This window comes from Canis lupus, chromosome 1 (genome assembly GCF_011100685.1).
Source record: "Canis lupus familiaris isolate Mischka breed German Shepherd chromosome 1, alternate assembly UU_Cfam_GSD_1.0, whole genome shotgun sequence".
In the NCBI taxonomy this organism is placed as follows: Eukaryota; Metazoa; Chordata; class Mammalia; order Carnivora; family Canidae; genus Canis; species Canis lupus.
The window spans coordinates 114,192,375-114,203,031 of NC_049222.1; the positions used below are offsets into that span (position 1 = coordinate 114,192,375).

Consider the following 10,657-nt stretch of genomic DNA (forward strand, 5'->3'; position numbering starts at 1 on the left):
TAGGGTGGGGTGAGGGTGGTTTGGGTGGGGGGGGGTGTCTTTTTCCTTTCTGTGTGTGTATGTCATTTATCTGACAATTCTGTCCTCCCTACTGGCCTTCCCCGTTCCCCCCATTTGTACGGTACAAGCAATAAAGACACTCATTGGAGACCGGGGCCCGCCGCCCTGGGCCATTCCTTGCCTGCAGAGCCTGGCCCCACTGATCCGCTCCTGGAACCTGTCCGCTGTGGCAGGACCTGGGCACCGGGAGCCGTGCCTGGCCTCCGGCTCTAGGGGGCGGGCAGGTGGGGCTCGGGGTGGGTCCCCCTGCGGGTGGAAGCTGCTGAGGAGCTTGGAAGCTTCCCGGAGCTGGGGTGTGGTGGCACGGTGGGCAGAGACCATTCTAGGTCTTCAGAAGCTGCCCAGGCAAGAAGAGGTGGGGAGGGACAGGGTGGGCCAGTCAGGGTGACCCTGAATGAGGAGGGTGTGCGGGGCGCCACCGAGCCCTGGGAGTGAGCGTGAGGGGGTGGATGCACTGCATGCGGCCCTTGGGCCCTGGAGCCGGGTGGTACCTGCACGTCCGCTTCTCCCCACTTGGGCTAAACCAGGGAGCCTTGAGGGCCCCACACGCCAATGCAGGAGCCTTGGTGTATGGACGGGAGTCGTGATGGCTGTCGGTCGGGGGCACCTCTCGTTTGGCTACAGCCCTCATAGCTCTGGGATCCTCTGACAGCTGTCCCCTTTGTCCTGGGGTGCCCGTGCTTGACTCTCCCCACACCTCAGGCCCAGGGTTGCCCTGGCACAGGTGAATTTAATGTTGGATTTTGCCAGAAGGGGTTAGGGCTGCTTCTCACGCGTGGAATCTTTGAGATCTTGAGTGAGGGTAGCAGGAAAGTCAGATTCAGTTTATAGGAATCTCCTCTACAGCCAAGATCCCAGGAATGCGTGGCTTTTTCTAACTTCATATGGACTGTATTATTTATTTAATTACAAAAGTATGTTCTCGTGGTCCTAAGACAAACAGAGAAGCTTCTAGAGAAAAACCTAGTTTCCTCTCCGGCCGAGGCCTCCTTTCGCATCTTGCCCCCCACGGAGGGACACCCCGAGCCTACCTCAGTCCCCTGGGTCGCCTCACTGTCCCCAGTGCGGGGCCCACAGGCTGATGAGCCACTTCCCTCGGGCGATCGTAGTTCCCACACGTAGCGGTGCTTACTTCTGTAGAACTTCTCCTGGAGGGAATTTCAGGTGGGAGAGTTTTAATAAAATTTTAAGCAGTTGGAAACGTTTAATTCTGAGTAGATTAATTTGTCTTTTGTCACGTGCACGTGGGAAATTTCACACGTTCGAAGAATAACGCGAGCAAAGCCGAAGTATGAGGAAGAGAGGAGTGGAAGTCACCCCGGGTCCCAGGTCCTGAGCAGGTGGACAGGGCGTCAGAACAGGGCTCCCCCTTGGGTTTGGTTGGGGGTGTGCGTGGCTCGCCGCCCAGTTACTAATGCGGAGCCCCTGGGCTCTACCTGCCGCGTCCTAACCGGTGCTCCTCCTGCGTGTGGGCCTTGTGGATGGGCTGTGTCGGTCACTGGTAAAAATGAGGGCCTGTAAGCCCTCTCTGTATTTTGGGGACCCCCTCATGGCCACGACGCAGATGTGCCTCAACTGACCCAGCTGCCTCCAACTGACAAGAATTGACTCGGTCTCTAGGTTTTTTTGCTGCTCCCGACAGTGCTGTTAGAAACCTTAATGATCCGTCTTTCCCGCACTCTCTCGCCCACATTCCAGGGTGGCTGTATTTTTAATACGTGTCAGCTTTCCCCACAAAAATGTAGTGATTCACAGATTTGTAACGTCATTTTTAAAATAATTGCAGGTGCAGGCTTGTAGAGGAAAACTTCCAAAAGAATAGTACTAAGATGATTCTAGGTCTGAAGCACCTGGAAGTCAGGACCTGCTCAGAAGCAGGCACAGCAGAGCCTTCCTGGTGGGGGGTTGGGGGAGGTGTAAAGGGACACTGGGGACCTTGGAAAGTGCCTCCCTACCCCGGGCTGAGAGCACAGAAGTTGTAGCCTTGTGCAGGGTTATACCCGAAGTTCACAATCGAGTTTGCACAGAGATAAACGCTAAGTGGTGGGAACAGATCTGTCGGAACGGACGTCCAGCTAATTCCTGTAGCTGCTGTGCCTCCGGGGTGTGGGGGGGAGTGGGTCCCCCATTCCTCACCTGTGGGCCGCGAAGTGACTTCCTTCCAAAGGGGGCCGTGTGGAAAGGGGGAAACCCGACAAGCACTAGTGCCAGCCAGGCGGTCAAGGGCAACATCGACGGTGGAGCTCCCGTTGGCAGGAGGTGCCCCTGGCAGGCGATCAGGGTGGTGGTCCTACCGTCCGTGGTTGTGACGGGTGCTACTAGGGCGCTGATAGGGCAGGTGGGTGTGGGGTGTACGGGCACTCTGTCTCTGCAGTTTCCCCGGAACCTACTTTAAAATTTGACTTGGGGGATCCCTGGGTGGCGCAGCGGTTTGGCGCCTGCCTTTGGCCCAGGGCGCGATCCTGGAGACCCGGGATCGAATCCCACATCGGGCTTCCGGTGCATGAAGCCTGCTTCTCCCTCTGCCTATGTCTCTGCCTCTCTCTCTTTCTCTCTCTGTGACTATCATAAATAAATAAAAATTAAAAAAAAAAGCATGACTTTAAAAAAAATAAAAATAAAAAAAAAATAAAATTTGACTTGGGTGCTCAGCAGTTGGGCGTCTGCCTTTGGCTCAGGGCGGGACTGGGGTCCCGGGATCGAGTCCCGCATCGGGCTCCTGCAGGGAGCCTGCTGCTCCCTCTGCCTGTGTCTCTGCCTCTCTCTGTGTCTCTCTTGAAGTAATAAAAATATTTTTGAAAAGTAAAATTTGACTTTAAAGGAAGTACAGAGAATTCTCACCTACCCTTCCTGCAGGTTGCTGTGACGTTTTCTGTTCATCGCCCCCCCCCCCCCCCCCCCCGTATGTACCTATCCATCCTGAAACAAGAACGTTCTCTTTCTTGACCACAGTTCAGTTATCCAGGTCAGGAAGTTAGTACCGGAACAACCCTCTTCTCTCCGATCCTTATCACACTTGACTAATGGGCACACTCCTGTCCCTGTCTACAAAAGGAGAAAGGCCCCCTGGCTAATGACCCCGGTGGCGTCCGGTTGTCAGGTTTGAAACTTACAGGCCAGTTGTTCCATAGGATGTCCCTCAGCTAAGGCTTGTGGCCTGATGTTTCCTACCGGGATAGTCCAGCTACTTGTGACGGGAAACTTGAGAAATGATGAGTCCTTCTCCGAGCGTCCTCTCGGAGAGGCTGGTGAGGACTTCGGTCCCTTAAAGTGGGGTCTGTCACATGTCTCCACTGCGGTTACCCCTTTCCCTTTGTAGTTAGTATCTCGCGTAGAGATACTCTGAAAGCGGAAAACTCTAGGTTGGTTGGTTGGTTGGTTGGTTGGTTTTTTAAGATTTTTATTTATTCATGAGTGACAGGCAGCGATACAGGCAGAAGGAGAAGCAGGCTCCACGCAGGGAGCCGGACGCGGGACCCCCGATCCCACGCCTCCAGGATCACGCCCTGTGCCGAAGGCAGGCGCCAAACCGCTGAGCCACCCAGGGATCCCCGAACTCTAGTTTTTTTTTTTTTTTTTTTTTTTTGTTAACTCTAGGTTTTAATCAAGCATCCGGGCAAAGCGCACAGCTAGCACAAAGGCCCTGGGGCCCATAGGCGCCCGATGCATTTGGGGAACATAAAGAGGCCCGGGTGTGTCCAGTGGCATAAGGGAGGGGGAGAACAGGAGGAAATGAGGTTAGAGAGGCACTGACGGGCCGAAGGGACCTTGTGGCCAAGGTGAGGAGTCTGGGTGATCTTGTCTGGCCGGAGGTCATTGGCTCAGCATCTCTCATTCCTCTGCTCACTTTTTCAGCCTCGCTGACCTCCCGGTGCCTGAACATAGCCTTCCCTGTCCTACCTCAGTGCCTTTGTTCATGCTGTTTCTGCCGCTTGGAAGATTCCTCCCCTCCTTTGCATTCCTGGCTCCCTGCCTTTCAGGTTTCACTGTGCATCACTTCCCCAGGGGGCCCTTTTAAAAAAGATTTTATTTATTCATGAAAGACACACACACAGAGGCAGGCAGGGACACAGGCAGAGGGAGAAGCAGGCTCCATGCAGGGAGCCTGACGCGGGACCTGATCCCACGTCTCCAGGATCGGGCCCTGGGCCAAAGGCAGGCGCTAAACCGCTGAGCCACCCGGGCGTCCCCAGGTCACCGTTTCTAAGTTCTATCCAGCCTGTCCGCTTACTCATCCAACAGGTACTTCTTGAGTACCTGCCATGTGCCAAACTCCATTCTAGGCACTGGGAATACAGCAATCGAAACACCACACAAGCCTTGCCCCCTGGGGTTCACACTCTCGTCAGGAGGGAGACCGTGGGTGAGGTCAGGCATAAGAGCTACGGAGAGAGTAGTACAAAGAATGGTGATAGGGAATCCTCGGGGCAGCCGCTTTCAGGGAGAAGGTAGCATTGAGTAAATACTTCCAGGGAGGGATCTCCGAGGGCAGAGCAGCGGAAACCGCCAGTGCAAAGGCCCTGAGGTAGGAGCGTGCCTGGTGTGGGTGCGAATGAGCCAGGAGGCTGGTGTGGCAGGAGAGACACGGGGGGGGGGGGGGGGGGATGAGCTGTGTGTGGCGCTGGGTGCGAGGATAATAAAGGACCTCGCGAACTTTCAAACAGAGGGAGATGGGGGCCACGATGGAGTGCTGAACGGAGGCCGAGTGCGGTCCGACTTGGGTGTGCACAGGCTCGCTTCTGGCTACATGGGGGGGGGGACAGACTGGCGGGGGGGGGGGACCGGGGAGCAGTGAGGAGTCGCGGCGCTAGTCATCGCGGGCCGCTTGTCCTAGTATTTTTTTTTAAGATTTTATTTTATTTTTTAATTTTTATTATTTATTTTTTTTTCTTTTTAAGATTTATTTTTTATGAGAGACAGAGAAGCAGAGACACAGGCAGAGGGAGAAGCAGGCTCCACGCAGGGAGCCCTGTGTGGACTCGATCCCGGATCCTGGGATCACGCCCCGAGCCACCCCGGGGGCGTCCCGAGTCGCAGTAGGTTTGAAACAATCCTTACCTTACAGCTGAGGGAAGGGAGCCTCGGAGTAGCCGGAGTTTCTGACTGCAGGTGCCTGACCTTAGGTTTGAGGGGCCGGAGCCAAGCGGCGTAGCCGTCGCCAGCGCCTCTGCACCTGCCCAGGTGAGGCGTGCTCAGCGCGCATGCGTGCAGGCGCAACTTAAAGCGCCCGCCGCCGGCCGTTCGCTCCAGCAGGAAGAGGGGCGCTCGGCTGGTCCACCGCCGCCCCCCAACGCCAGCGTGGAGGATGCCGGTGAGATGCGGCGGCCGGGGTCCCGCCTCCCGGCCCTCTCCGGCGCTGACCCCCGCCCCTCTCCCTTGCAGAGCCCCGCCGCCTCCCCCGACCGCATCCCCGACGGCCCGCGGGGGTCTCCCGGACGCCGGGAGGGGCCCCGCGGGCCGTGCGCGCCGCCGGGGCTGGCGGAGGCGCTGAGCGCGCTGGGGCTGGAGGGGGAGCGCGAGTACGCCGGGGACATCTTCACCGAGGTCATGGTGAGCGCGCCCCGGGGCAGCAGAGCGGGTGGGGTTAGCCCCGAGAAAGCTGGCGGCTCGCGGCCGCCCCCGCAAGCCCTGCCTGCAGCCCCTTGGTAACCAACTTGTCCCTCGCAAGGATTCGTTTCCGAGCACTTGGCGATGTGCCAGCCAACGTTTTTGAGCCTGTTCTAGGCCCTGGGGACGCTGTGATGAACCCCCGGCCTGTTCTTGCGGACAAGCCGACGCAGGCGGTATTAGCACAAGGGCCACGGAGGCCAAAGCGCGGCCGGGTCACCTGCAGACACCTGCGCAGGATAGGCCCTGTCGGAATAAACGCGGCGGGGCCGAAGTTGGTTAAGAAACTGCAGCGGGGAGTTGTCCCTCCCCAGCCAAGGACCGTCGGGAAGTGAGATACAGGTGTGATCCAGAGAGAAATCCCTGCCCTTTGGGGCCAGCGGCCTGGGGAGGCAGACAGACGCACAAGGAAAGGCCGGATAGCTTCAGATCAAAACACTCGAGGAACAAGAAGTGCGGAGCCGGAGCCGGAGCCGGGGACGGGGGGCGGGGTGCAGGGTGCAGAGAGAATTCTGTCTGGGAAAAGTCCAGGGAGTTTGAGCTGAGGTTTCAACAGTGCAAAGAGCCGGGGAAGGACCATTCCAGGCGAGGGAACAGTGCATAAGTGCAAAGGCCCTGGGGTAGGGCTGGGACTGTCCTAGTGCAGGGCTAGAGAAGGCTGGTGGAGCTGGAGTGTGGGTTGTGAGTGGAGAGGGGCAAGAGGAGGTGGTGGCGCAGGGGCGGTGCCTGAGAGCGCAATTAGGGCTTTCTCCCGAGGGTGCTGGAAGCCGTGGAAGGGTTTGAAGTTGGGGAGGTCCTTGGCCAGTTTTGTATTTTAGACCCTCTGGGTGCTCGGAGGACGATGGATTGAGGGTTGGTGACCGCTAGTGGTCTGGAAACCCCGGGGGAGATGCTCAGGAGGAGCCATGGCCATGGGGTACAGGTTGGAGAGGTGGCGGGGAGGTGGGGGGCGTCCACAACAAAGTCCCAGCTCTGATGGGGACGAGGAATAGAAGCATTCGGGGAAGACGTTGGAGGCCGGGTTCACCGCGGCGCTCACCCTTCCTCCGGCGGTGCGAGGAGGCTGCTGCCCTGGGGGCCCCGCCTCAGGCGAGGGGCCGAGGCCCAGGTGTGGGGAGTGAGGCCCTCCGTGCCCAACCGCAGGTGTGCCGCGCGCTGCCCCGGAGCGCCCTGCCCCCGACCGTGACCCCGGAGATGCGCGCGCTGGTGGTGGACTGGCTGATCCAGGTGCACGTACGTATGGGACGGGGGCAGGCGGGAGAGCTGGGTCCGCGTCGCAGCCTGGAGCCCTGGCGTCACTCGCGCCCCTCCTCAGGAGTACCTGGGCCTGGCGGGGGACACGCTCTACCTGGCGGTGCACCTGCTCGATTCCTACCTGCGCGCGGGCCGAGTGCGCCTCCACCGCCTGCAGCTGCTGGGCGTGGCCTGCCTGTTCGTGGCCTGCAAAGTGGAAGAGTGCGTGCTGCCCGAGGTACTTCCGGGGTGGGGCCGGGAGGGTGGAACCCGCGCTCGCCGCGGCACAGGTGGGAGGCCCACGGCGCGCCGAGCTAGCGCGCTACGGGCCCTCGGAATCCCGGCATGTGTGCGAGGCCGGGGCTGCTCCCAGCGCGTCCCTGTAACAGAGGGGGAGACTGAGGCCCAGAGCAGCTGGGGCTTGGACCGAGGCTTGAACAGTTCTAGTCGTTGCAGTGCTTCACTGGAGTCGGTGCCTAACGGGAGCTCCCCGGGGTTTCCGTTCTACGGGCGAGGAAGCTCCGTCTCAGTTTGTGATGTCCCAGTCACGCGGTGGGAAATTGGTAGGGGCTGAACTCGAACCCAGGTCTGATTCTTCAGCCAAGGCTTCCAGACAACAAATCAACCGCCCCATTTTGCAGACCGGGAAATCGAGGTTCAGATCGGAGACTGAGCCGCTCCCGGGGCGACAGGGCAGGGAGCACCGCCCCCCACCCCGCCCAAGGCCCTCCCACCTCTTTCCCCGCCACCCGCAGTCCGCTTCCCTCTGCTTCCTGGGCGCCGGCTCCTTCTCGCGGGCCGAGCTCCTGCGCGCCGAGCGCCGCATCCTGAGCCGCCTGGAGTTCCGGCTGCACCACCCGGGCCCGCTGCTCTGCCTCGGGCTCCTCGCCGCGCTGGCCCGGAGCCGCCCAGAGGTGCGGAGGGGGCGGGGCGGAGGCGAGGGCGGGGCCGCAGGGATGGGGCGGGGCCTGACCTCCGGGGCCTGGCCAGGTGACGCTGCTCGCCACCTACTTTCTGGAGCTGTCGCTGCTGGAGGCCGAGGCCGCAGGATGGGAGCCGGCTCGGCGCGCGGCCGCGGCGCTGAGCCTGGCGCACCGCTTGCTCGACGGGGCGGGCTCCGGCCTCGAGCCCTCGCTTTACAGGTACGGCTCCCGGGGAGGGGCCCGGTGGCTTCAGGAACCTACTTTCCTGGTCCCCGCCTTTCCGTCTCAGAGAATGGGCGACAATGGCCGGGGAGCGGGGGGCGCACCCAGACTTCTCTGGGTGTGAGAAAATGTCTACCCTTGGGGTGTCAGAGGATGAGGTGTTTGTCCCGATTTGGGGACCCTTAAACCTTGCCCCAGGGTGGAAGATAGGGTGTTCCGAGGCCCGGAAGATCCGCTAACTGCGGCCCGGGGTTGACAACCTCGAGCCCCCCAGCTCCCCTCTAGCCGCAAATGCGGTGTCCCTCCAGTTGCCTGAGGGGCGCCCCTCCTCCCCGTTAACCGTGCCACCGGCGAGTTCCCTTGTCGCCCAGCCCAGCCCCCCGCCCCCACCCCCACCCCGGGATGGAGCTGGACGTCCGTCCATCCTCGGCCCCGCTCCGTGCCTCCCCGCCGTTCCCGCTCTGCACGGGGAGGCGGACAACCGGGGCGGCCTGCCCGTCCCCGGCGCCCTCCAGCCACTGCCTAAGCTGGAGCACCCCTGATTGGTCCTCGGGGGCCCCGGCCAACGCGCCTTCACAGGTCGTCCTCGCCGCCGCCCCCGCCCCCGTTTCTCCGTCTCCCCGCCGCAGCCCCGCAGAGCTGCGCCCGCTCCAGCCGTGCATGGCCCGCGCCGCGCTCCGAGGCCCCGCGCCCGGCCGCGCCGCCGTCTTCCTCAAGTACGCGCGGCCCCAGCGCCAGGGCACGAGCCTCGCCGCCGCCCGCCTGCTCCGCCGCCCCCAGCCCGCGCCTCGCTGAGCCCGGAGGCCGCATCAAAGGACTGTTCGTGTGTGTCCGTCTCCCACTTCAATAAAAGAGTTTTTTTTAATCCGGAGCGCTCTCTGTCCTCATTGGTCGAATTCCGCCCTCTCGCTTCTGATTGGTCGCCTTCCAGGCCTCTCCTCTTTCTGATTGGATGTTCTTTACCCAGTCCCTTAATGGCGGCCGGGAGGTACGATGCAGATGCTGGTCCCGTCCGCCAGGGGGCGCTGGCGGACTTCGGCACGCGCGGCTAAGCCAAGCACAACCGCCAGCTGGAGGTAAAAGAGCTGGAGATGCTGCAACCTGAGGGGCTCTGGGTCTCAGGGTTGGGGAGAAACGAGGGATGGGGCGGGGGGGGGGGGGAGCTGAGACTACGTGCCCCAGTCCTAAGGAATGCTACCTCGGTGTTGCCAGATTGGCAGATTTTGTTCAAGTGAAGCTGAAATTCTACAATTCCACAAGTGTCTCTACTTCCGTATGTTAGCAATTAATTCAATATTTCTTAAACGTTGCACAAGCCCAACATATCACATATGCTGGCCTGGGAGAGTCAGTTTGTGATAGTATGGGTCTTTGATAGCAAGTGTTCTATAAAAGGGATCTGATTTACTTAACCCCTAGAGTGCCACGGTGTGAATGGGTAGAAGTCACATAGAGGTGTGAGGAGGATGTGAGTTAATACATATGTAGAGTTTTAGGACAGTGCCTGACACTGAGTAGGTGTTATGGGATTGCTAGCACTGCATCCTAACAGGACTGCATGCTAGGTACACTCATCTCCCGTTTCTACTGAACCCCCAGCACCCAGCTATTTAGGAGGTGCTCAGCAAATCTTTGTTACAAATCAATGCATCTCCACGTTTTTAAATTAAAAACATGCCTGAAGTGATCTCAGGATTTCAACCACAGGAATATTAGACTCTTAACCAAGCCTAGGTTTGGAGGTGCGAGAGAGGACGAACTTTTTGCCCTGGATATGTTCAAAGCTGGAGGACCAGAGAGAGGGGGCGACTCATTCAGCAAAGTTCAAAGAGAGACAGAAGCAAATATTGGTGTTGGGATGGAAGGTGCTGCGTTCAGGTTTGGACCTGTCGAGTGGGACCTACCATGTGGCCCCCAGAAGGGAGATTGTGGTGGAAGGGGGAGTGGAAATGTAAGCTTGGTGCTTGGGGCTGAGGCCCAAGCCAGGCCCTGCAGGGTGTAGGGGAGGGTGGCAAAATGGAAATGAATACATTTACTCATTCACTCATTCATTCAACAGCTACACATGGATGCGGACTAGGGCCGGGCACTTACGATCACATGATCACATAATCACATACCTCACGGTCTCAAGGGTGATAAGAATCGGGGTTGTAAACTCCCATTCCTGTGCCGGCTGGTTGCTCACTGCTTTACCTGCATAAGGTAGTTCAGTGTCTATAATCTCTCCGAAGTTGACTCAATTGTTCTCCCCAGGTTACACAGGAGGAAGGCAAGGTGGAGGCCAAGGTCCCAGGTAAGCGGCAAAGGAAGGTCGAAGATCAACCATCTCATTCACCCTGTTTTTCTCTTAAAAGCCTCTCAACGTGCTTCCTTTTCTGTACACTCTTGTATCATTGTGCTGCTCACTCTGGGCTGTGGCTTGTCCGCTTTCCCACTGCTTCTCCTACCCAGACAGTGAGCTCGGTGAGGGCAAGAAGCAGATCTCTTTTGTTCCTACGGTTATCCCCTCCTCCAGGAAGTCTTCACTCCCCAGTCTAGGGCAGGCACCTCCGCTGGGCCCCCACAGCCTGTTGCGCCTCCGCCATGCAGGGCTCGACCCCACTGTCTGT

At 59.4% G+C, this 10,657-nt stretch overlaps 1 protein-coding gene across 6 annotated transcripts; it reads left to right on the forward strand.

The window, feature by feature from the left end:
- Positions 1–3,035: 3,035 nt before the first annotated feature.
- Positions 3,036–8,910, forward strand: CCNP (cyclin P). 6 transcript variants are annotated; one of them, XM_038528878.1, is made up of 7 exons: positions 3,637–4,585; positions 4,959–5,096; positions 5,184–5,610; positions 6,811–6,900; positions 6,983–7,138; positions 7,542–7,814; positions 7,891–8,910. In XM_038528878.1, the coding sequence occupies exons 3-7, from the start codon at positions 5,377–5,379 to the stop codon at positions 8,167–8,169; spliced, it is 1,032 nt and encodes a 343-aa protein (XP_038384806.1). In that variant the 5' UTR covers positions 3,637–4,585; positions 4,959–5,096; positions 5,184–5,376; the 3' UTR covers positions 8,170–8,910. The 6 variants fall into 6 exon arrangements, with proteins under 6 accessions (XP_038384807.1, XP_038384808.1, XP_038384806.1 ...); XM_038528879.1 differs by lacking the exon at positions 3,637–4,585 and adding an exon at positions 3,036–3,308 and having other exon boundaries at positions 4,959–5,610; XM_038528880.1 differs by lacking the exon at positions 4,959–5,096 and having other exon boundaries at positions 3,635–4,585; positions 5,126–5,610.
- Positions 8,911–10,657: the final 1,747 nt, after the last annotated feature.

Coding starts and splice junctions, on each gene's coding strand:
- CCNP (XM_038528879.1), top strand. CDS start 5,377: ATGCGGCGGCCGGGGTCCCGCCTCCCGGCCCTCTCCGGCGCTGACCCC. Junction 5,611..6,810: donor ACATCTTCACCGAGGTCATG/GTGAGCGCGCCC, acceptor GCCCAACCGCAG/GTGTGCCGCGCGCTGCCCCG. Junction 7,139..7,541: donor AAGAGTGCGTGCTGCCCGAG/GTACTTCCGGGG, acceptor CCCATTTTGCAG/ACCGGGAAATCGAGGTTCAG.